The sequence below is a fragment of the Pleurodeles waltl genome, chromosome 9 (assembly GCF_031143425.1).
Source record: "Pleurodeles waltl isolate 20211129_DDA chromosome 9, aPleWal1.hap1.20221129, whole genome shotgun sequence".
NCBI lineage: Eukaryota > Metazoa > Chordata > Amphibia > Caudata > Salamandridae > Pleurodeles > Pleurodeles waltl.
The window spans coordinates 1,098,034,823-1,098,061,259 of NC_090448.1; the positions used below are offsets into that span (position 1 = coordinate 1,098,034,823).

Sequence of the window (26,437 nt, forward strand, 5' to 3'; positions counted from 1 at the left end):
ATGTAACTTGTGCCCTCGCCATGCACCTCTAATTATCTGACATATTACATCACTCATGACATCTTGACATTATTATCAGTCCAACATTTGCTGTAAATTTATTGAAGAGAAAACTGTGCCTGGCGGGGTGTGAAACAGGCAGTTAACAACGGCCAAAGGTCAAGTGCTGCAGGGTGTTGGATTTATGTGTGGTAATAAAATATCACTTTACGTTAAGAAAAAACCCTAGACATTCACTGAAAGAAAAAAAAAAAAACAAAGGTTACAGTAACGTTATAGTTAAGTGAAATTTTCAGTAACAACGTAACATTTTGAAATCTAAAAACCACAGAAATTCAGCATTTACTGCTAGTTATCTCAAGTAACTAGAACTCTTGCCTAAGGTAACTATAACTTGCAACCTTGCCTTGCACTGCTAATTACCCCGCATATTACGACACCTATGGCATTATTGATCATAGCACTGCAACATTTTAAATGGAATTATTGACGAGAAAATTGTGCTTGGTGGAGGCACAAGTAATGGTTACTTGAGATATCTAACTGGTGAATTTGTGTTTTTTTTAGGGTTTAAAACGTTACAATGTTACTGAACATATCAATTAAAACGTTATTTTAACCCTTGTTTTTTCAGTAAAAATATAGGATTTTGTAGGGAACTTAACATTTTCAAAGGCAGTCACTCAACACTGGCAACAATTAGCAAAGTGCCCTTCATTGAGGTTTTAAGGCTAAACAGGAGGGTCGTCAATGACTGTTCAGCTTCCTCATCAGAATTTGTGGTTATGTTGAATTCTGAAAATTACTGGTGCCAGTGCTGCTTGAAGATTGTTTTCAGAGTACCTTAGTCCCACCTGTTCCATCTCTGAAGACACGTATTGCGAAAGTAGTGGGGTGTAAATGCACAGAAGACACCATTAAACCCTGAAGGAGAACTGTAGAATAAATAGGTGATGTTGCAAAGGTTAAAGATACTGTTACAACCAAATGAGAAATCATCAATGCCTAGGCAACAGCAGGATGACTGTCCACAGGGTGGACGATGAGACAATCCACAACATTGCGGACAGCTCCACTGTAGGGGATACTGAAACTTTGTTGTTAACCAAGGACTAGACCATTTAATCAGAGGGTGGGCTGGCACAAATATCTACAGTTCCCGCTGATGAAATAGCTTTCTAAGGTTCCATGGTAGGTAAATCCGTTGGCTAAAAACAACCTCAATGAATACTTGAAGTGGGCAAAGCAGACATCTTGCAGCAGACAACAAACAATCATAACAGTCTCTTATGCGAGTTGCGCCCATAGACAGAGGTGTAGCAGACAATGTGGTCCACTTCTGTGTGCTCTTAGCAACTCGTCAAAAGGTGACAACAGAGATGGTTGATATTGTCCTATTTGCAAATGTTTTGGTTTTGAGGAAGAATGTTTAATATTTTGAGCATGGGCGAGCAACTTTAAGATCCTTTTTGCGACAGAAATGGACATTCTTTCCTTTCTCAATTTTTCATTTTTTTGTACCTCTTTTTTCCTTGTGCGGGCAACAGAGGTCTGAACATCCACAGCAAGGTCAGGGGGCGCAAGCTTCACCACAACTGTCTTCTCTGAAAAAGCAGTGAATCAAGCTAGGATGATGCACACTTGAAACATGGTGTTTGTACTTGGGAAGCAGCAGCTTACACTACTCAACATGGTGGTCTGTCTTAGTTTATGTTCCACACTTTGGTGTGCTTAAGTCACCCCACCACATCCTGCAAGTGTTGTCCCATAGCAGTTTATTTATTGTTTTGATTCTGGCGACTTCTGACCCAGTCCATGTGCTGCGCGCTTCAATCATTGGTAAGCACTCTGTTCAACTGCTAAGGATTCTCATACAGAAATTGGGATGTAACCAAGGTTACTTGTTACCTGTTGTGGGATTAGGGCATATCCTCATCGTTGGAGCTTAAGGTTTTGTTTGGTTATTTCATTCCTGGTTGTTCACCTGCAGGACTCATTTTTATAAGGATTAAATGTTATGCTTGGCTTCTTCCAAGCAATCCATAGCCAGAAGGATAGTTTCTTGCATCACTTGCTCTTACCAGTTAGTTAACAAATCTCTTTCAGGTAAACCCAGAGCTCATTTTAGTTCAGTGGCATCTGCTGTCTGCATAAGAAATGCGTCATTGACAGAAACCTGTAAAAAAGCTACAAATATACACTTTCACCAAACATTATTGTTTGGATAACTCAAAAGCAGACAGGGTAGAAGGTAAAGCACCCGCAGGGAATCTGCTTGGCCAACTACAATTTTTGAGCACCAGTTACCTATAAACTGGCAGAATCCTTTTTTGCTATTCTACATTGCATTAACAACAGTGGACTAGGGATGTGCAAGCTAGTCCGCGTTTATGACTTTAACGGAGGATCTTAAGATGCATAAGATAAGGTTCTTTACTTGTAATCCTGGTTCTGCATTGAAGGAATCCTCACTGTACTCAAACAACCCACCCATCTCACCAGTTATCAATTTTTATTTAGAGAATCTCACATCATAAGGCGTCCAAAAGGAACTCTGGCTGTGATGCAAACTGCAGTACAGTGCATGTTGCAGCAAGGAAGCTGCTGGACTCAGATGAGTAGTGCATACTCATGGTATTTTGTTTTTACCTGAAAGACACGTTTTCTTATAATTTTTCCCTTGCAAAGAGGGAATTTGAAATATTATTTATAATACTATTACAGAGAACTTCAGTGTGATGATCCAATGTGGTCCGAAGACCTTTTAATAGCGTTTTTCCCCTTTCATTAAAAATGCTAGAAATGCGATACGGTCTTCAAATTAAACAAGGTGTTTAACAATGTGGTGTCACCCTCCAATTACAGATTGACTGATATATTAAAGTGTTCCGGGGTTCCGCCCATAGGTAGGAATATTCTATTTTTAGGAGGTACGCACAATGCAGAGCCACTGCAGGGGGAAACGGACTATTCCCTACTCCTTTTGGTACCACATACCTTCAACCTTTATTACAATTGTTGCAATTTATCCAGGACACCTGATTTCAGACTTCTGTTTTCTCTTGATTTTGTGGTAAACACAGATTTTGTTGTACAAGAACACCATGACAGTTGGGTAATGAGCATCATAATACCGTTTATGATTAAACATACGCTGTCATGGAAACATCAATAAAGAACGATTTCCAAAAAATTAATAAACAGATCTATACAATAATGAAGGTTTAGGTTCTTCAAACAAACAACAGTTTAAAAGCCTGTAAAGAACAAGTTACTGACCTTCAGTGACACCTTTCACTTGTAGACTCTACCTGAGGATCAGATTTCTTACCTTAGAATATTCCCCAGGCACCAGACAATCTGGAAAATTTGAGCAGTACTTTGGTGCATCGGTAGGTTGCGCTGACGGCTCAGCGTAGACGATACCCATGCCGGATGTGACGTGTGAGGAGCAGATATAGGCACCATCCTAACAGTGATATCAGCTTTTTTAGTAATACATTCCGTGCCCACAGATGTGAAGCCACATTAGCAAGGTTGTGACAAGTGTGTTGAATCTAAGCAGGACATTGCAGAAGGACTCCAGTTCAAAGAACGCGACGTGAGAGCCGGTAAGCAATCTACAGTTAAGAGTATCTACCAGAAAAGGAGTTACTGAAGGTAAGTAACTTGCTCTTATGGAAGAGACTTCTAAGTACTGATTCCTTACCTTAGAATAGATAACCTACCTGGTGGTGGGACTGCAATGTGACTTGCACCAAAAGGTCCTGCAAGAGCGAGTGGGCAAAATGCTCATTTCGACTGACCCAGCTGTCCAGAGAAAAGTGCCTGCCATATATCCAAGACAGGCATCCCGCATGCCTATGCAGCAGTAGTAGCCTTCGCTCTGTGGAGTGACTCCTCAAGCCTTCCATAGGCTGCTTTTGCGCATCAAATTTTAATGAAGAGGAGTACAGTACATGAGAGATGGTACTCTTCTGTGCTGTCTTGCTCTTCTTGGCTCCAGCGAATATAATGAAAAGCTTATCATCCAGATGCTATTCTCTGGTACAATTGAAATAAAAGCTAAGAGCTCTCTTTGGAATCAAGTGAAGGAGTCTCTCCTCCCCCTTAGGCGCAAAGAACATCAACTTTGGATGAAAGCAGGCACGATCGCGAAGGACCAATTTGTCTAGGTAAATGGTGGTATAAAGCAAGTAAACGGAAAGAGCCTGAAGCTTGCTCACCCTCCACGCCGATATAATTGCAACCAAGGATACAGTCTTAAGAGACAGAAGCCCAAGAGCACAGCTATGCGTGGGTTCGAAAGGCAAACACATCAGAAATCTTAGGACCAAATTCAGTTCCTACTGGGGCATAATGAAAGAGGAGGGAGGAAACGTGTGCTGCAACCTTCCAAACAGCAAGTCGCAATCAGTGACTTAAGCAGGGAAGGCTTAACTGACAACCGAAGAAAAGCAGAAACAGCCGACAAGTACCCCTTATCAGTGCCCAGAGCCAGGCCTTGCTGGGCCATAACAACGCAGAGTAACAGCTTATACCGTTTGGCATGGAATGGGTCACTATGCTTGTCCAAACACCAAGCTACAAACTTGTCCCAACACTAGGCATAGACCAATTTTTTTGAAGGATATCTGGCTGCCAGAATGACATCCACAATCTCTTAAGGAGGATCGAAAACACTTAGCTGTCGCTGCTCTATTTGATAACATGAAGTTGGGGCGTGTGCAGGTTCGTATGCAGGACTCTACCATGCTGCTGTGACAGGAGATCCTTCTGAAGAGGTAGTCTAATTGGAGGACAGATTCGAATGCCATGGAGTTCGTGATACCATACCCTCCGTGCCCAATCCGAACCTACTAGGATGACTTGGACCTGGTCAGTCTGTATCTTCTGGAGGACCCAGGGCAGGAGGTGTATTGACACAGAGAAGTACAGGAGCCCCACATGCCACTCTATGCTGAATGGGTGTCTATAACAGAGCTGCTTTGGAAACTCCAGTGCTCAGATGTGCTGACAATGTGGGTTACTCTGTGGTGGCGAATAAAGCAAGCCAAGGTTCTCCCGTTCGTGGAAGAGACCTCTCACCACCTCGGAGCATAGACACAATTAGTTGCCCACAAGGAGTCAACAGCTGAGTTAGTCTACCCTAGCATTTAGAGAACCTGCCCGGTGTTGCACAACCAGGAAGATGTCTGGACATTCTAGCCATGTCCAGAGTTGCAGAGCCTCTTGATAAAGGGTCCACAACCCCACCCTAGCCGGTTTGTTGCAGTACCATGTAGTAACATGGCAGTGTTTATTTATTTATTTGAGAGTTTTCTATAGCGCTGGCAAGACAGAGAGGGTATCAGAGCGCTTTACAACAGAATAGATAATAAACATCAGAAAAATACATGAAAAATATAAGACTCACATTGCAGACCGATTATACAGAAGGGTTCTCATGAACAAAAGGATAGCGATCCGGCAGTGGTGGGTGTTGCCCATGAACACCCTAACCAGCTTCCATTTGATGGATGGTAGTAAGACTTTCAACGACAAGCAGATGATTCACTGCTTCAGCAGGCTGATGTGGAGCTGGGTCTCTGCTAAAATTCTAGGGTTTTCTCCTCACCCAGATAACCACTCCACTGCAGAAGAGATCCATCAGTCACAAAGGTCTACTCTGGGAGGGGACTGGAAAGGGGCCTGCTGCTGACCACATCTTGGTTGAAGAACCACTACTGCACATTTCATATAGTCTCCTCCAAAATCTGACCTCTGAGAGCTTCCCCTGGTGTTGCGCTCACTAGGACTTAAGATCCCAAAGCAGAGTCTGCATACACCATCAGGCATGCTTTACCAGCAGGATGCAGGAAACCATCAGACCCAGCAATCTCCAAGTCACTCTCACCGAAATCCAGGACCAATGCAGAAACACTGGGATCATAACCTGATTATCCTGGACTCTGCCACAGAAGGTAGCTCCATATCGTCACCATGTCGATAATGGCTCAGGTTAATGGAATGTCCAAGGAGTCAAGCGTGATTCGGCATGTTGATAGTGAATTCCATTGAATGTAGAAGATTTGCAGTATCCTGAAGGTGGATGACGACTGCCTGGGGTAAACCCGCCTTCAGCAGCCAGTCAAAAGAGGGGAAGACTGGGACCCCTAACTTCCGAAGATGAGCAGCAACCAATGCCATCACTTTTATGAACACTGGAGGTATGGAGGTACACTGGTGAGGCTAAAAGAAGAACAGCAGACTGAAAGTGCTTCAAGCCCACCATAAACTGCAGGTTATGTCTGTGGGCCTGCAAGACGCAGATATGAAAGTAAGAGTCTTGCATGTCCAACGCTACTGTCCTGTCTCCAGGGTCTAAGGCATAGAAGACTCAGTCAAGAATGAGCTTGTCAAACCTGTCTTTTCTCAGGAAGGCATTGAGGAGACAAAGACAGAGGATAGGTCAGAAGACTGTCCTTTTTCACCACCCGTACGTAGCCGGAGTAGCAACCACAACTTACTTCCAGTGTTGCCATCCTCTCAATGGTTCCTATGGCCAAAAGAGCCTTCACTTCCTGATTCAACAAGAACAGGTGGGTTCCCAAACAGCTGTTGTATTAACAATGGTATGGATGCCATGGTGTCCAGGAATGGAAGGGTGTAGTCCTGCTGAACAATCTGCATAACCTGCTTGTCTGAGGTGACAGCTTGCCATTCTGGTAAAAAGGAGCAGCAATAAAGAGGCATTTGGGCGGGCAGGTAGGGGCAGTCAGAGTAGTGGAGAACAGGTGCATGCGTTGTACCTAATGTTAGCAAAATCTGTGGGAACCTCTGCTGCTGTCATAAAAAGGTTGGGAAGAATGCTGGCACTGTGGTTATGACAGGTAGTGGAGACAGGACTGAGCCCCCCCCCCCGCCAGAGGGCAAAAGGATAAATGCAGGTGGGTGGGGGCAGTGGACAGGTCCTAAGGCCAAGCTGCGACCCTGTTGTCTTTAAAACCCTCCAGCACTGCATCCTGCTTGTCACGGAACGTTAAAGTCATCTAACGGCATGATCATGGGCTTGTCTGGACATCTCCTGAAAAGCCAGTTGTCCGCAACCAAACGTGGCAACAAAGAGGCACTGTGAAGCCTGCTGCTTTGCTGAGTAAGTCCGTGGTGTCTAACCACACATGATGGTGAATGTTGCCGCATCCTGGCCATCAAGTATGGCTTGCATGAGAATTACACAAACCTCCTCAGTGATCATGGGCAGCACCTGAGCCACCGAACCCCACAGAGCATGGAAGTACCAGCCCAACAGACAAGCAGTATTAACCGACCATAAGGCCAGGATAGTGAAGGAATGGATTATTTTTAACTAAGACTCCAACCTTTTGGATTCCCTATGTGGGGGGAGTAGTAGGAAATGAACTGGGTTGACTAACTGCCAAAGCCTGTGCCACCAAACCCTCAGGGTGGGGTGCTGGGTGAGAAAGGTAAGGTCTCCTGCAGTGGGGCGGTGACGACCGGCGACCTAGAGGTTGAGTGGGACCAGAGACAAGGTTTTGGACCAGGCACCCAGGAGAACATCGGTGAGGGAGTTCTTAAATGGGAGAGAGGCTCTTCACTGGTTTGCCCCAGCTTAAGCGCCCCAGCTTAAGCACCCAAGTTTAAACATTAGTTTTAACCTCCAGTGACAGGAGCTTCAGATCAAGCACTTTATCTGTCATCTTTATGACCATTGCAAAGTACACACTGTCCTCAGTGGTCAGTTGGAGACACCAACCTAGAGTCAGGAAAGGTGTCTATCCAGGTGACGTCACTCACCTCCTCATACCAATCTCCTCAAGGAAGGACTAAGTGATATCGTCAGCGGGGTCAAAGATCCGTACACTGCTTCCATCTCAAAAACAGGCCCGCCAAGGGACAGAGGGACCGTATCAGAGCCCAAATCTCAACTTCGAGCCATCTTGAGGTCAGACAGTATAATTTGTTTAAAACCCATAGATTTGGAGGGGACATGTCCCTAGGTCACTGGAAAAAAGGAAAATGGCACCTCAACAAAAGTTTGATAAAAAATTGGTCAAAAAGTGACCGTGGTAGGTCTCCTGATCTGTGACTGAGCAGAAAGGAATTGACGGCAGTGTTCTGGGGTGGCACCTATCTAGGCTTCACACACGTCACCTGGTGTGGAGCTGTCGGCGCCACCTACCACGGTGCAGAGATACTGTTCAAGATTTTCCAGATGGAGTCCGACGCCTGAGAAATAAGGGGCAGAATCTGCAGTTATTCACTACCAGAAAATGTGTTACTGAAGATAAGTAACTTGTTCTTCAATGCATAATGTAAGCGAAGGAGCTCATTTCTCATTCAGCTCTGCATTGTGGTTCGAGTGACTTACTCCCCATGCATCCTCTTGCCTGACTGAAAATGAGTGGTCTGCAACATAGACTGAAATGTTTAGTTTTCATTAAGTTAATGACGCTTTCCATAATGCAGTATTACATAAGGGACAGCACCATTTCTTTTCGTCTTCGTTTCTGTATTAATTTTTTTCCTTGCTCCTCTCATTCTCAGCCCAATAACCAGATTTAAGATTTCACAGTATTGAATCATGACCTGGCAACAGGGTGCCTTGCTCTATTGAAGATCTTGTTCAGCATTCTTAAATTAAAAACATTCAGGAAACCATATCAAATATTTAAGCAGTGTGTGTTGGGGAAGCAAATCGCATTTCACAGAGGCTGCTGGCAAGGGTTTAAGGGTTGAGCTCGCAAGAACTCTGGCCCCTGTTGTAATGTCTCTGTTGGCTTTTAACCACGCCCACCGCACACACATCAGTTTCGTTCGTTCGTGGGCTTGATTTTATTTGTGAAAGGTGTGCATACGTCATGCTTTTTTCCGGTGTTTAGCCCTTCAAGAGCCCCGGTAAACTATTGAAAACATACGAGGCTCCATGTTTTTCGTATGGCTTCTGAACTACTTTTTCTTTTTATTTCCTACGCAGCGCGATCTCCCTGGGCAGTAGTCGAGCTCTTTGCATGACATCGACCACGTTACATGGATAATTGCATAACTGCTGATACATTTGACTGTGAGCAGACTTCTGTTTCCTTTTGTGTACTCCTTCACACTTATGCTCATGGCATGGCCCTTTAAATTGCCTTGCTTATGTAAAACTGTATTACTTTTAATTTTCAATTTATATGGCAAGAAAACTCCGGTTAAGACTTTACAAAGGCAGTAGCTGTAACTCAAACAAATGTGAGACCCATTGAATTGCAAATGCTTTTTTTTTTTTTTTTTTTTTTTGCAACGTCCTTTGATCATGCATTGGGGAGCATCATCTTACACCCCAGAGCTGCTTTCTGTGTACGTCTAGCCAACTAGCATATACATTTCTTGGCATGTCTATTTGTAAATCACAGCACTTAGAGGTAAAAAAAATCAAGACTAAGCTATCAACACCTATTAGAAAAGAAAAGGCAATAAAAAAATGGTCTAACATTAAGCAGGCCCTAGTCTCAGATGAAGCCATTTTCCTCACCAAACCACTATCTGAAGCCTGATATCAGGAATTCCAGACCTTAGGTATACACACTACATATGTAGTTCAAGAGAAGCTTTACCTCTGACAGGTGAAGTTCCACATAGCCCCAACATACTGAAAGTACCCAGCTTTCTATTTTCGTTTAGGCATTTACCTTCATAACTTGACTTGGATTGCTAAGAGCCTCAAGACGCTTCTTGTTCCTCTTTACAAATGTGTCAATTGATTCCATTTTCTTAAAATGTGCTTCATGCAATTTCTTAAAGTCTAAAAAAGTGAGAAAATAGAAGTTAATTAGAAAATAGCAAAAATTGTTTCAGTGTGAAAATCTGGGCCCCATAAATCATAAAATACATGGTCTTGTGATAAATCATATCAAGGTTATGCGGTCCTTGAGTAGTATGTGTGATCACTGAATCAGTGAAAGCAGCAAGTTTCATTGTCATTGCACATTAAACTATGCTTCCCATTATAAGCAGATACATCAAGCTAAGTAGGCAAATTGATATTAAACTATGAGAGGCATGTGCAGATCAGACAATGCAAAATTGTTGCTTTTAGGTACATATAGATGCATAGTATTAATGCCTGCTACTAGCACTCTCACATGACATGAGCGCATTTGCATGCCTCTCAAACAATAACAGTGCGCATCAGACCATGTTAAATATTATGAACATATATTGAGAATGGGTCATGTGCACAAGTGTATGCCTAAGTTAATTTCATTTTTTTAATTTAAAAAATTTATAAATTCCTCCTGTCAACCTTTTTCCCATCCCTTCTTTCTTACTCATTCCAGACCTGACTACTATGAACTCCTAAACATCATTCTCAAATGTTAGCTCTGAATAAAAGAGGAGGGAGACTTACAATGTAATACCCTTGCACCTTCTATTTGAAGTAACAATGGTGGGATGGGATGGAGTTTTGATTCGCTTTCTTATGCTTGCGCCTGGACTTCAACTAACCCAAAATTTTCCATAAGTAAGTGGAGCTGGACCTGGTACCGACCTGTGACTTGGAGTGTGACCTGTGTGAAGACCTCAACTTCTTGTGTTCGGTGACATACAAATTCAACTTTCTGATCTGGAATCTCCTTCGGGTGCATTAGGAAACATTTGTAACACTACTGCCACCTGTGACCCAATCCCAGACACTAAAGGCACACTTTGTGCAGGTCTGCAAAGGACTTCTGCTTTTTTCCTCCTGCAGTCACAGCACGGCTTGAATCCTGTCGGGACATTGTTCAAAAGTTGTTTTTAAGAGTCGTCTGAAGACTGACAAGGCAAGAGCGGAGCTCTGGATCCATGTCGGAAGGCACAATAAGAAACCAAATGTGCAGAGGTGGCACTTACAGGTGGCTCTGTGACACATGTGACTCTGACCTGTCACTTCCATGGCAGTATAGTGTCTGTGCAGAGCAGCACCACCCACTGTTGTGCAGGAGCATTTCTACAAAACTCTCTGAATCCCGGCTGGCACCCGAGGGAAAACCCGATACATAAGTGCCAGCTGAATATGCATACATGCCCATGAGGCAATTTGGAAGATGTACAACACAAGAACACCATGAGCCAGGGTCATTGTAGTAGTTTTCGCCTTGGTAGAAAGAGCCCGAACTCCCTTAGGAAGATACTTTTCAGCCAAGACATAACAGCTAGATACCAAGGACAATCCACTGTAAGGCCTGTGTCAAGCCCACTATTCCTTTCTCTGCAGCAGTGAAACTAATGAAAACTATCATCCACCCTACTTTAGTTCCATCAATGAAAAACACTAAGGGTCTGCTTTTGATACAGCCAGTGTAGCCTTTCCTCCTTAGAAGGATGGGGAGGAGAGAATACCAGGACCGTAAATGGCTGTGCCCCACATGAAAAGGTGAAACCAGTTTCGGAAGAAAGGAGGCAAGCCACCGAAGCACCAACCTGTCAGGGAAAAATGCTCCCTAAGAAGGTTGAACTTACTGAAGCAACATGCAGAAGTAATGACAATGAGAAATACAATCTTCAGAATCAAGAGCCTTTGGATAAAATTGTGCATGGGTTCAAAGGGAGCACACATCAAAACATGAAGGACCACATTCAGATCTCACAGTGGCATTACGAATAGGGCTAGGGTAAAAGTGTGTAAGCCCTTAAAAATAAATAAACATCACAATAGGGGATTTGAGCAATAGGGCCTGATCGGGGATTCAAAAAAATTAGCAGCATTTACCCTCCTTTGCAGCGTCAATGACAAAACAAACAGAAGTTCAACAGACAGCATATCATGTAAAGTGTCAACTTGATTTTCTGCACACCAGGTGACAAATTTAGACCAAAACTTCCAGAATAAATGGGTCTTGTGGACAGACAGTGAGCACCCAAAATGCCATCCGCCACCACCGATGATATATCAAAATGAATCAGCTGTTGCTGCTCGATCACCATGCATGAAGGTAGACTATGGAGGTTTGATACAGAGACTGCCCTGTTACAGCAGGTCTACAAAAAGATTCAGCAAAACCTGAGGATACATCCGGAGATTAAGGAGACCAGAATAACAGATCCTGCAAGTTCAGACCAGGCCAACAGCCTTAAAGAGCCTGGTCCCACTTGACCTTCAGTGCCCGTGTATCAGTGGCTTTGGTGGGGTGGTCACAGGAGGGTGGAGTGGGGGTTTAACTCATAAAGGAGGTCTGAGCCCCACTGAAGACCAACTTGCTGCCAAAGACATTTCACTGAGCGTTTTCCAAAGTAGCAAATAGATCCAACAGACAAGCCCAACTGTACATAAAATTACTGTGCCACCTCTAGATTTAGATGCCCCTAATGATCAACCAGATGATACCTGTGGCATTAATCTGCCCTGATTCTGAGGAAGCCTGCGGGGGTAATCAACCCTCACCGAGATCCAGTGAGGTGCCAGATACAGCCAAAGCCTCATGGAGTCCAAACACAGGCCACAGTGACCCACCTATTCCCTATTTGTTACAATGCCACGTGGCAGGCATTTTGACCATCAGGTTCTGGACTGACCTGCACCTGATGGGGCAGAAAACCCTTTAGGGCCAGCTGGATAGCTTGCAACTCCAAAAGGTTTATGTGATGGCATTGTTGCATTAACACCCAGAGGTCGCTGAACAACATATTGTCCTGCATTTGTTAAATTTATTAGCAGATGTTTGTTCTCCCCCTCTGGCTGATCATTACCCAGATGGGGAACCACACAATTGCTAAAAACAAAAATGAGGCTGGGGCCGCTTTAGACTCCATGAGCCATGTTTTTGTCACTTTAGACCCCATATCAGGTAGAAACTTTTATATAAATCAGCAGATTGTGGAGAAATTATGCATTACAGTTTTAAAAATAAATGTGTGATTCCCACTGAAGGTCCCATTGCGTACCCCCAGGGAACACACATTTATACAAAACGTCATATGGTCTACCATCCTTGCATAAACTGCACAGTTATGTAAAATAATTGTTTCTGGCTCAGAAGAGTCAAAAGTGACTAAAGAACAAGTTATTTACCTTCGGTAACGCTTTTCCTGGTGGATACAACAGCTACCTGTGGATTCCTCACCTTATGAATTCTCCCAGTGTGCCAGCATTCGCTGGAAATTCTTTCTTCCAAGCTCTCTAAGTCGACAAGGACGTCACAATTGCCTGACTCCCACGCGACTCAGTCTTGTGTCATTGTGGCAGTAAGAGGTCCTCGTCGACGTGCTGACGTCAGTTTTCATCATTTTCTACTTGCCTTTGAGGCGAACAGTTTTGATAATTAACCGGCCTGTCCAGTCGGGAAAGCAGCACCACTGCACATCAAAGCGGGTCTGTGTGACTAAAAATGGATTGTCACATAAGAGCAGTCAGGTTGGGATATTCACAGCAAATCTGACAATTTTACTTTGGATTCGCCTACAAAGGTTTTGCACTTTGGTTCATTATTTCGTTTGGCTCCAGCAACCCACTTGGGGCAAAATGATAAAATTGCAGGACCACCACAACCAGCATGCACTGTTACTCACTTGAGAGGTCCACTGGTGCGGACTGGTATTCAAAGAGACTAATCAGGTGCCTGTAATTAGACAAGCTGAAGCCATGCCGGTCTTTGCAGTAAGAAAGAAATTCCTGGAACACTTCCAGCACTGGCTGCACTTACGAGGGTGAAACACTTTTATATTTTTCTCTGCTGAAGAAAGGATTGACCTTGAAACACGTGTCCAGAGATGATTTTATAACTTAAGGCCTGGAATAATGAAACTGCCTAAAGAATTCACTGTGAATTGCTGGCTTTGCTTTTTCTTCCCGTTTATATAACCTGTTGGGAGTGCGCTTTCACATGAGGACAACTTTGTTTTTGATATATATATAGATATATATATATATATATATATACACATACACACACACACACATACATACATTCACACACATACATACATACATAGCCACACATACAACCAAAGAACAGACAGGCAAAGGTGAGGAGGTGGGACCGTGAGGAATTCACAGGTAGCTAGTGTATCCACCAGAAAAAGCGTTACCGAAGGAAAGTAAATTTTTCTTCTGATGGATACAACTACCTGTGGATTCCTCACCTTATGAGTCCCAAAGCAGTACCGCACTCGGAAGCGTGTGCCTGAGTGGTCACACCAAGAACTCTTGCAGCACCAACCGTGTAAAATGGCCATCCCTCCTAACCTCCGCGTCTTAGCAATAATGCTTAGCGAAAGTGTGGAGGGAAGCCCAAGTTGCGGCCTTACAAATGTCAGCCACTGGAACGCCCCTAGCCAAGGCTGAAGTGGCAGACTTAGCCCTGGTGGATTGGGCCCGGATTCAAACAGGAGGATCCTTCTTTGTATTATAATATATGTTACTCTTTGGCAAGGAATGACCCACCTGGACAGTGGTTTCTTATGGACAGCCTTGCCTTTCCTCTTCCCCACATAGCCAATGAAGAGTTGATCGGCCACTCGAAATTCTCTGGTCCTTTCAATATAAAAGCTTAAAGCCCTCGTTGGGGCAAGCTGATGCAGTCTCTCCTCCTCTTTCGATGGATGGGGAGGAGGGTAAAAGGACGAGTGTGCGATGGATTGGCCCATATGAAAGGAAGTAACTACCTTTGGTAGGGAAGCCCCCCTGGTTCTCAGCACCACCTTGTCTGCATGAAAAGATGTGAAGGGGGGTTTAACACTAAGAGCCTGAAGAACAAGTTACTTACCTTCGGTAACGCTTTTTCTGGTGGATACACTAGCTACCTCTGAAGACTTGGCTTTGATCAACCAATCGTCCAGGTAAGGGAATACCGCTAGGTCCTTCCTCCTGAGACTTGCTGCAACCACCGCCATCACCTTTGTGAAGAAGGACCGCAAACTGGTAGTGTTGCGACCCCACCACAAACCGGAGATACTTCCTGTGCAACTTGAGAATAGGGATATGAAAGTAAGCATCCTACAAGTCAACAGACACCATCCAATCCTCTTGGTTCCATGCCTGATGCACCTGCGCTTGGGTCAGCATTTTGAATTTCTCCAGTTTGAGGAACCAATTCAAAACCCTCAGGTCCAGGATAGGCCTCAAACGACCATCCTTCTTGGGGATCAGGAAATATCTTGTATAACAACCCTGACTCCTTTCCTGCTCTGTATCCAACTCCACTGCACCTTTCGATAAAAGGACTAGAACGTCCTGCTGCAACAACAGGAGATGGTCTTCTGTGCAAAAGGATGAATGGGGAAACTCCCGAAAAGGAAGGGCATAACCTTTCCCCTCAATACTGAGGACCCAGGAGTCCGATGTGATTAACTCCCACCCATGGAGAAAATGACATAACCTTCCCCCTACAGGAGAAACATGAGACGTAATGGGCGGAGAACTTAGGCTGCTTTCCTTGATGCAAACCATGCCACCCCCCTTCAAATCCCCCCCCCCACCCCAAAAGGAAGAGGCAGGGTGCTGCTGGGTGGCCCCTCTTGTTCTAACTCTACCCCGCCCTCTATAGGCTCGCTAGGGCAGACTTGAAGGTTGCTGGCCTGCTGGTTGGGGTCTCCCACAAAAGGAAGCTCCTCGTCCGAGCCCCCTAAACCTCCTAAAGGATCTGAATGGGGTGGCAGTGGAAGCCTGCAGGCCCAAGGACTTGGCAGTAGCCCTACTCTCTTTATAGCGCTCTAATGCAGAGTCAGCTTTAGCCCCAAACAATTTTTCCCCATCAAAGGGCAGGTCCGAGAGGGTCGTCTGGACATCCGTCGAGAACATAGAAACCCTCAACCACGCATGTCTTCTGGTGACAATGGAAGTGCCCATCGCTCTGGCCACAGAGTCTGTAGTGTTCAGACCTGACTAAACTTGCGTCGCAGCAGCCTGAGCGTCCAACAGCAGTCCCTGCATCTCCAAAGGCATATCCGGTAGCACAGCCTTGGCCGCGTCCATCAGAGCATGTATGTATCTGCCCAAAACACAAGTCGCATTGGCAGATTTGAGGGCCATGCTACAGGAAGAAAAGGTATTTTTGGCAGACTGCTCCATCCTCTTGGATTCCCTGTCTGAAGGCGTACCAGGGAAGGAACCAGGAGCCGAATGAGACTAGCATGAAGCCTGTACCACCAAACTCCCCGGAGTCGGATGTTTCCACAGGAAACCCAGGTCTCCCAGAGCCACTCTATACCTCCTTGCAACCGATCTGCTAACAGCAGATGAAGTCACGCGCTTCTTCCAGACTTTCAGAATAGGCTCTGTAAGAGCATCGTTAAAGGGCAGAAGTGGCTCCGCAGTGGCTGAAGCAGGATGAGGACCTCAGTTAAGATATTAGTCTTGACTTCTGCAGATGGTAATGGGAGGTCCAGAAAATCTGCCGCCTTCCTTTCCACAGAATGAATAGAGACTACCTCCACTGTACATTCTCCAGGAGAGGCTAGATACCACTCAGGGGAATTATCTAGTCAACTTGCCGAGTCCAAACCCTGATCGTCCCCCAGGGGCTCAGCAATTTCTCCTTCCTCCACGAGTTGCCTCCGATACTCTTGCTCCTCCTCAAGTCTGAGAGCCTTTCTCCTTGACCCTAACCGGGCCTCTATTCTCAGCGTTGACATGGAATTCACTGACGAAGATCTCAGCTGGCGTGGACAAGGAGACATACCCCGCTCTACGGATCCATCCGACGCCGGAAGCAAATCCATTGACGCCGAGGGCACACACGAGTCAATTGAGTATGGGGGTGACGTCATCTGCACCATTGTTCTCGCAGGTGATGTCACCGGCGTCGAAGGTCTTCTGGGCGACACCAACGGTATCGGCGCCAGACCAACACCCAGCATAAACAGCGCCGGTCTATATGGAGTCGGAGCGCCTATTGAAAAGGCCAAAGGACCTATGGGACCAGCCATTTCACCACCAGGGGCCATAGAATTGAAGATTTTGAACATGGCATTTAAAAATGCTGCCGGGTCCGCACCCAGAGCCAGGAAGGCTGGATACCCCTGTTCCTCCTGTGGCGCCGGCCCCGGATCAGGAATGTCCAATTGCGCTCCAGGCGAAAAGCGAGGACTTTCCTGAGGCTCAACCACCTTGACGACTGAAGACGCCAGTGAAGCTTGAGGACTCCGAGGTGATGGAGTCACCGTTGGACTTACCTCCCACGTCGCCGACTTGGAGACCTTGATCGGGACAGACCTCTATCCGAACGACGACAGGAATCATGCAGACCCCATTTCTTGTGCGACCGAGGATTTTCCGGAAGACGACCTGCAATGACTCCTATGCTTCTCCTTCTTCGCCTTGGCCAAAAAGAGTTTGGCCTCCCGCTCCTCTGGCATGAACCACACTCCTCCACATTGTACTCAGAACCCAAGCACCACAAGCAGTCATTGTGCGGGTCAGTCACTGGCATGCGCCTCTCCCCCTGCCCCCCCCCCCCCACCCCCACTCCCACTCCACCCCCACCCCTCCCCCGCACTCCCGAGAAGGCTTGAATCCGGATTTCAGAGGAGGAGACATTGTAACCTACAATTAAATCCCAAGAGCTAGGAAAAAACGTTATGCTTCGAAGGCACGGAAAAAAGGGAACTGACGTCAGCACGCCAACAAGAACCTCTTATTGCCACGATGATGTCAGACGGAGCCGCGCAATTGTGACGTCCTCGTAGACGTAGAGAGCTGGGAAGAAAACATTTCCGTCTAATGCTGGCGCATTGGGAGAATTCATAAGGTGAGGAATCCACAGGTAGTTGTATCCATCAGAAAATATGATTACATGTTCTAATGCAGTGGATGACCCTACACAAAGGTTGACTGGTCATCATTCAGTTGAATATTTCTGTATTTGGCTGCTATACTGGTTCTACTGATGTGAAATCTTAGGCCATGCAGTATTATTGAGTTTTCAAATCATAAACTATAAAAAGAACGTGCCACATGATATGCATTTTCTTGCAGCATAATTTAGCCATCCTGGTTGTACAATTTGGTGCTTTCCTGCCGCATAATACCTGTGACCCTAGTGATAGCACTGAGCTTTCACAAGGAGCACGCATGTATAGAAAGTTGCAGGGGCTACTTGTGAATGTGCGAGATCAATGGTAGTTTTGTGGTTTTGGGAAATTACTGGCAATAGCCCAGCATATCCTCCAACAAAGTTTTGCTTAAGCCATGACATCAGTATGTTGTGGTATTGGATATGTGGCAAGGTGAACTAAATCTGTGTCTTTTTATCCTTTTGTAGTGCCTTTTAGTAACCCAAGATAAGTTTACTTACTGTTGCACATATCCCCCACACACATGCACACACCCACTGACTAATTCAGAACAATACTTCTGCCTTCAACATAGAACAATGTTGTAGAAAGAAGGTTTTAGCCAGTCAGCAGAGATGGCCTCTCGGTGGAAGACTGCTGTTCAGGCCCTAACTCTGGTTAAGGAGGACAACTCTGAAGCAGGATCAGATACTGAGACAGCATCTGATGGAAGAAAACAGAGACTCGCTTTCCAGTAATTGAGGAACGTGAGATGGCAGTTGTGCTGTCCCTTTTCAAGCAGAGTCTGTGCAGTCGAGTGAACGTACCAGGTTAGACCAACCTATAGATACATGCGGCAGCAAGCATAGACGGAGGGCTCTCTTGGCAGCCCCAAATTTAGTTCAGCCACAAACTCTGCTGTTCACTGGCGATGCTGGATGTAAAGTCGATGCAGCCAATTTTTTGCTGATTGAGTACATTCACCTCTTTTTGGATGTGGAATTCCTTGAGCAAATTGTGCAGCAAACAAATCAACGAGCAGAAAATTTTCTGAGGGAATCAAGCATTGAGGTACCCTAGAAGCCTCTTTCTAGAGCACACCAGTAGACTCCCACTTCATTTGATGAGTTGAAGATATTTTTGGGCCTTGAGCTCAAGATGGGGTTAGTGAGCAAACAAAGCATGAAGTCCTACTGGTCTAGTGGAAAGGTTTAGGTAACACACATCATCACAAAGTACATGAGCAGAGATTGTTTTTTACTTTTGCAGACTATTCTGCATTTCAATGATTATTCTGTTGTATTGCCACAAGACCATCCAGACCATGGCAGGTTGTTCAATATTTGACCTGTAGTGAAATATTTGTCTGTCAGGTTTCCAGCGATTATACTTCAAGAAAGAATACAGCCATTGATGAGTCCTTGACACTGCATAAATTACAGCTGTTGTTTAGAAAGTTGTACATACTGTGTGATTGCTCTACTTTCTCCATTCACAGCTTTTTTGTGTTTACGGGAATGGGGTCCACTCTAAACCCTCTAGGATGCCCTCTGTCACTAGGACTCACGGGAACAATTGTTTAGGAGCATGTTCAGCCACTCCTTCACAAAGGTTATAACTTTCATGTGAACAACTTCTATACAGGAGTAGAGCTGTTTAGTGAGTTGTGCAAAGCTGGCACTGTGGCATGCAGTAGTTAGTTGTTGCCGCAAAGATTCCCGCAGGAGCTGGTTTGTAAAACGTTCCAAAAATCCCAGAGCATTGCGCTGCATTCCAACAAACTGCTCACAGTCAAGTTCTCTGAAAGGCAGGATGTGTATGTGCTCACTACAATTCATGATGAGCGCACTCCCCATATGAAGGTTTGGGGGTCAGATGGCTCAAGTTCACAAGCCCACCTGTATACTTGATAACAAGTACATTGGTGGAGTGAATAAAAAAAAAAAAAAACAGGTTCTTCAGCTATACAATGTGAGTTGTAAAACTCATATTTGGTATAAGAAGCTGTTTACCCACCTGATCCAGATGGCATCATGCAAACCATATGTTATTAATCGTCAAAGGAGAACTCATGTCTTTCCTTGACATTCATTTGACCGTCATTGAAAGTCTTACTGCTACAGTAGCAGCAGCCTTCGTTTCATATGCTCTAGAAGACGTGGTAAAGGTGCAGGAGGGACACGGAGGACTGCATTCCAGCAACAGCTAAAAAGACTCCACCATGTCGCGGAGTCTGATCTAAGCAAGGAAAGAGGCAGGAGAGTTGCTGTTATTTTCCCCAGTGCCCATCTAGGCTAGCCCTGCTTTTTCCTACTGCCATACAAAAGTGAGGTATTGGAAATTTGTCTGACGTGGAGCTGCCGTAACATTCCTTTCATTGGCTGTGCAGGGATACCCATCTTCCATTGACCATTAATTCACTAGGGAAGCAGCCGTAGAAATGTTTATCCTCTACTTGAGGAAATCAAGAACTTGCTTATGTCCTGCTCAACACTTTCAGAATGTGATAAGATAGGTGCTTTGTTTGCCGAATTACAAGTGAATTATAGTCACCACAGTACACATAATGGTGGACTGAACATAAGCCACGATGTCACAGAGTACCCTGTGTGGCAAGTTTTTGAAGTGGTTTTTAGGAAGCTTATGTATACAACACAAGGACCACCCTGATTGCCCATGATAATGAAGTGTATTAAGTCAAGGAAATGTTGCGTGGGGCTCATTCAGCGACACTTCTACTTTTACTTTGGAAGTGTGCAAGCTCAATCAGTAAACTGTATTGTAATCAATGTTATTGAAAACAGATACAGGACACTCAGGGGGTGATTCTAACTTTGGCGGGCGGCCAAGTTCCCCCAACAGAATACCGCTACGCGGTCAGAAGACCGCCGCGGTTATTCTGTGTTTCCCGCTGGGCTGGCGGGCGACCGCCAGAAGGCCGCCCGCCAGCCCAGCGGGAAACCCCTTCCCACGAGGAAGCCGGCTCCGAATTGAGCCGGCGGAGTGGGAAGGGTGCGACGGGTGCAGTAGCACCCGTCGCGATTTTCAGTGTCTGCATGGCAGACACTGAAAATCTTTTAGGGGCCCTCTTACAGGGGGCCCTGCAGTGCCCATCAAATCAAATCAAATCATTAACATTTATAAAGCGCGCTACTCACCCGTGCGGGTCTCAAGGCGCTAGGGGGGAAAGGGGGGGTTATCGCTGCTCGAACAGCCAAGTCTTTAGGAGTCTCAGGAAAGCGGAGTGGTCCTGGGTGGTCCTGAGGCTGGTGGGGAGGGAGTTCCAGGTCTTGGCCGCCAGGAAGGAGAAAGATCTCCCACCCGCCGTGGAGCGGCGGGTGCGAGGGACGGCAGCAAGTGCGAGGCCAGCGGAGCGGAGGGGGCGGGTGGGGACGTAGAAGCTGAGGCGTCTGTTGAGGTATTCCGGTCCCTTGTTGTGGAGGGCTTTGTGTGCGTGGGTGAGAAGACGGAAGGTGATCCTTTTGCTGACTGGGAGCCAATGCAGGTGTCTCAGGTGTGCGGAGATGTGGCTGTTGCGGGGTACGTCGAGGATGAGGCGGGCCGAGGCGTTTTGGATGCGTTGCAGGCGGTTTTGGAGTTTGGCGGTGGTCCCGGCGTAGAGGGTATTGCCGTAGTCCAGGCGACTCGTGACAAGGGCGTGGGTCACGGTTTTTCTGGTGTCGGCGGGGATCCAGCGGAAGATCTTGCGGAGCATGCGGAGAGTGAGGAAGCAGGCGGAGGACACGGCGTTGACTTGCTTGGTCATGGTGAGAAGAGGGTCCAAGATGAAGCCGAGGTTGCGGGCGTGGTCTGCGGGGGTCGGTGCGGTGCCGAGGGCCGTGGGCCACCAGGAGTCGTCCCAGGCGGACGGGGTGTTGCCGAGGATGAGGACTTCCGTTTTTTCAGAGTTCAGCTTTAGGCGGCTGAGCCTCATCCAATCTGCGACGTCCTTCATACCCTCTTGTAGGTTGGTCTTGGCGCTGGCGGGGTCCTTGGTGAGGGAGAGTACAAGTTGGGTGTCGTCGGCGTAGGAGGTGATGATGATGTCGTGCTTGCGTACGATGTCGGCGAGGGGGCTCATGTAGACATTGAAGAGTGTCGGGCTGAGCGATGAGCCTTGAGGTACGCCGCAGATGATCTTGGTGGGTTCTGAGCGAAACGGAGGGAGGTAAACTCTTTGGGAGCGGTTAGCGAGGAAGGAGGCGATCCAGTCCAGGGCCTGGCCTTGGATCCCGGTGGAGCGTAGGCGGGTGATTAGGGTGCGGTGACAGACGGTGTCAAAGGCAGCCGAGAGGTCGAGGAGAATGAGGGCGACTGTTTCACCGTTGTCCATCAGGGTTCTGATGTCGTCTGTGACTGAGATGAGGGCGGTTTCCGTGCTGTGGTTGGTTCGGAATCCGGTTTGTGAAGGGTCGAGCAGGTTGTTGTCTTCCAGGAAGGTGGTCAGCTGTTTGTTGACGGTCTTTTCTATTACCTTGGCTGGGAAAGGTAGAAGAGAGATGGGGCGGAAGTTTTTCAGGTCGCTTGGGTCAGCCGTAGGTTTCTTTAGTAGGGCGTTGACTTCAGCGTGCTTCCAGCATTCGGGGAAGGTAGCAGAAGAAAAAGAAGAGTTGATGACGGTCTGGAGGTGCGGGGCGATGATGTCGTCGGCTTTGTTAAAGATGAAGTGCGGGCAGGGGTCCGAAGGGGCGCCGGAGTGGATAGAGTTCATGATGGATTTGGTTTCTTCCGTGTTGATGTGGGTCCAGTTGTTGAGGGTGATGTCCGGGGAAGCGGGTTCAGTGGTGTATGGTTGGGTCTGGTGTCCGAAGCTGTCGTGGAGGTCGCTGATCTTGCGATGGAAGAAAGTGGCGAGGGATTCGCACAAATCCTGTGAGGGCGTGACGGCGTTGGCGCTGGCGCTGGGGTTGGAGAACTCTTTGACGATGCTGAAGAGTTCTCTGCTGTTGTGGCTGTTTTTGTCTAGTCTGTCGGTGAAAAAGTTCCTTTTGGCAGTGCGGATCAGGTGGTGGTGTTCGCGTGTAGCGTTCTTGAGGGCGGTCATGTTGTCAGCGGTGTGGTCCTTGCACCAGGCCTTCTCAAGGGCACGACAAGTTTTCTTTGATTCTTTGAGGGTGTCAGAGAACCAGAGAGGTTTTTTGGTGTTGGTCTGTTGATGCGTGCGTTTGAGGGGAGCAAGGTTGTCAGCGCAGTTGGAGATCCAGTTTGTGAGGTTGAGAGCTGCGTCGTTGGGGTCGGTGGTGAGGGTGGGTTGGTTGGCGGCGAGAGCGGAGAAGAGTTGCTCTTCAGGGATCTTGTTCCACTGTCGACGAGGGATGGGTTGAGTGCGGAGGTGGGAGGTCTCGCGTCGGAATGTGAAGTGGACGCAGCTGTGGTCGGTCCAGTGTAGGGCAGAGGTGTGGCTGAAGAAGACGTGTTTGCTGGCGGAGAAGATAGGGTCGAGCGTGTGTCCGGCGATGTGGGTGGCGATGTTCACCAGTTGTTTGAGGCCGAGGTTGGCGAGGTTGTCGAGCAGGGTGGTGGTGTTGGGGTCGTTGTTTTGTTCCAGATGGAAGTTGAGGTCGCCTAGGAGGATGTAGTCCGGTGAGGCGAGGGCGTGCGGGGAGATGAAGTCGGCGATGGCGTCGCTGAAAGAGGCGCGAGGTCCGGGAGGACGGTAGACGAGGGATCCTCTGAGGGTGGTCCTTGGGTCGGTGCGAATCTGAAAATGCAGGTGTTCAGCGGCGAGGGGGGGGGTCTTCGGTGGAGGTGGTGACGCTGATGGAGTCTTTGAAGATGATGGCGACACCTCCTCCTACTTGGTTGGTGCGGTCTTTTCTGGAGATCTTGTAGCCTTCGGGGATGGCGGTAGCGATGTCTGGAGCAGAGGAGGCGTTCATCCATGTCTCCGTGATGAAGGCGACGTCCGGGGCTGTGGAGTCCAGGAGGTCCCAAAGTTCAACGGCGTGCTTGTGGACGGAACGAGCGTTGATCAGGATGCACTTGAGGTGGTTGATGGCGCGTGGGCTTGTGGTCGTGGTAGTTGCGTGGTGGAAGATGCGTTTGCAGGAGTTGCAGGCGAAGGGTCCATGGGTGCGTTTGGGGTGAGCTAGGAAGCAGGTTTTGGAGCGCCCTGGGTTGAGGGCGTGGAGGGTGGTGGGGTCGTAGCGGATCAGCGGGGCTTGGGGGAGCTGGGGACCAGGGGTCGTGGCGCTGGGCGCGGGCCAGGCGCGGACGGGCGCAGACGGGCTTGCCTCTGGCGCGCGTCCGGCGCGCCAGCGTCTGCCCGCTGCGCGCGCCCGCTTCGCAGTCGCGCAGCGGCCGCCATAAGAGGTAGGAGGGTGGGGGAGGGGTCAGCTGGGGGCGAATGGGAGCTGGGGGCGTGCAGGAGGTCGCGGCGGGAAAGCGCGAGGGAGGGGGGGGGACAGGTAGAGTGAGAGGAGCTGGGGGAGGGGGTTTAGGGTGGAGGAGGGTGAGTGTTAGGAGGTTTGGAGATTAGGGAGAGAGATAGGAGTAGGGTTGTGAAGATAGGGGAGGGGGGGTTGTAGAGGTGGGTGAGGGAGAGAGGTAGAGTGAGAGGATAGGGAGATAGGTAGTAGAGGGGGTGGCGGGAGGGGGGGAGAGATAGAGAAATAGATAGAGAAAATAGATAGAGAAGTCGATAGATAGGGAAATAGATAGATAAGACAGATAGGTAGGTAGGAGGAGGTGGAGAGTGGGGGAGTTAGATAGTGAGATAGGGAGCTAGAGAGATAGGAAGATAGGAGGAGTGAGGGAGGTAGATAGCGAACGGGTTAGCTAGGGGTGAGAGAGGGGGAGGCGAGTGAGGGAGGGGGATGAGGAAGGAGCAGGAGGGCAGGCTCGGGGGAAGAAGACGGAGGAGGTAGAAGAGCCGAAGACAGGAGAACAGAAGACAGAAGAACAGAAGACAGAAGAACAGAAGACGGAAGAGCAGAAGACCGGAAGAGCAGAAGATCGGAAGAGAAGAAGAACAGAGAAGAACAGAGAAGAACAGAGAAGAACAGAGAAGAACACAGAAGAACCGAGAAGAAGAACACAGAAGCACAGAGAAGAACAGAGAAGAAGAACACAGAAGACCGGAAGAACACAGAAGACCGGAAGAACACAGAAGAACAGAAGGGAAGAACAGAAGAACAGAAGGGAAGAACAGAAGAACACAGAAGAAGATTGTAGAGGGGGAGCGAGGAGGAAGAGACAGAGAGGAGGAAAAGAAGCAGGAGCGGGAGAGAAGGTGAGTGGCGCGGGGCAGGGCGAGGGGCTGGGAGGAGGGGGGTACTTACAGTTAGGTGGGTCTCAGGAACACAGGAACTCGGGAACTTGGAGGAGCTGCAGCGGCAGGGGGAACGACCTACCCTTGGGTTGCCATTGGCATGGGCACAGCAGGGGCCCCACGATACCCCTCACCGCCATCCTGTTCCTGGCGGTCACAACCGCCAGGAACAGGATGGCGGTGAGGGGGTCGGAATCCCCATGGCGGCGCAGCAAGCTGCGCCGCCATGGAGGATTCCTCAGGGCAGCGGAAAACCGGCGGGAGACCGGCGGTTTTCCGTTTCTGACCGCGGCCATACCGCCGCGGTCAGAATGCCCTTGGGAGCACCGCCAGCCTGTTGGCGGTGCTCCCGCGGTCGTTGACCCCCAATATCTTGTTTGATGACGATTTTTACATTTTTAGTACTAGGAAAATATAAATGTCATTATGTGTCAAAATTCATGTAGCCAATGCTGTGCTAAGACTGTGAGCCAATAGATAGTTCGGACATGTTTCCATAGGAAAAGTATTTTTTGACTTACCTGTATCTTTGGCATCATTTGACAAATCTCCAGGAAATGTTAAAACATTATTATTATTTTTTTTTTTAAAGTGTCCTGGCGACTCTTGTTGATGCCCATGTTAATTCTGATAGGAGTTTTGACCACTACTACAGACTTAACCTCTGGACGGAATTAGACCAAATTTGACAGAAAGCAAGATTTTGTCCTGCAGATTGTGCTTTTTGTTATTTGGCGTGAACTTGTTTAGTAGTTTGAGATATTAAAGGGAAAATAAATTTGTATCTCTTTGCCAAGTCTAAGCATTGACCACATGTCGAGATCTGATTGGCTGGCATAACTTCAACCAGAAAGTGATGGCAGCCATCTTCGGACCAATACACATGGTAGCACCCCTTTAAAATGCATTGTAGTGAATGTCAGATTTTGAGTCGCAAAAAGAAGATGTATAAAGGGTGATACATTTTAGTTACAATAAAAATCTGATGGTGCTGTACTAATTGTAGAAATTATGGTGTGTTCTAAGGTGATTTTACTCTGCTGGGATTTCATGAATCATGTTTGAGAGAGAACTGTTTTGTCATGATTTTCCCATAGAGGTTATGGAAGGTATGGTTAGTGCTGTTGAAAGAAAAATTAGGACACATTTTAAGATAGTTCTAAACTATCTTCCTGTTCTACTTCCAACAGGAGCAACCTTTCAGATGATTCCCTTGAGTTCCACTTCAGCCTCCCAGTGTATTCTAAAGAACAACTAGAGTGCTAAAGTCTTACTTATGACTAAAGTATTACTCCTGAAGCCATCTTACTTGCATCAAACTGGTAAAATGTACAACATTTAATTTAGAAAGGAACAAAATGAGGGGTTCATTTTGTCCTGGTAATTATGGTTCGTGCTGTAAAAAGAATAATTAGCACGTTTTAAGTGTGT

General features: G+C 47.2%; 1 protein-coding gene across 1 annotated transcript in view; it reads right to left on the reverse strand.

Annotated features, from left to right (window-relative positions):
• NUSAP1 (nucleolar and spindle associated protein 1) overlaps positions 1 to 26,437 on the reverse strand; it is a 255,458-nt gene that overhangs the window by 149,132 nt on the left and 79,889 nt on the right. The window contains exon 6 of the mRNA XM_069208796.1: positions 9,675 to 9,787. Within this exon, the coding sequence (XP_069064897.1) occupies positions 9,675 to 9,787 (113 nt within the window). The remainder of the gene's footprint in view (positions 1 to 9,674; positions 9,788 to 26,437) is intronic.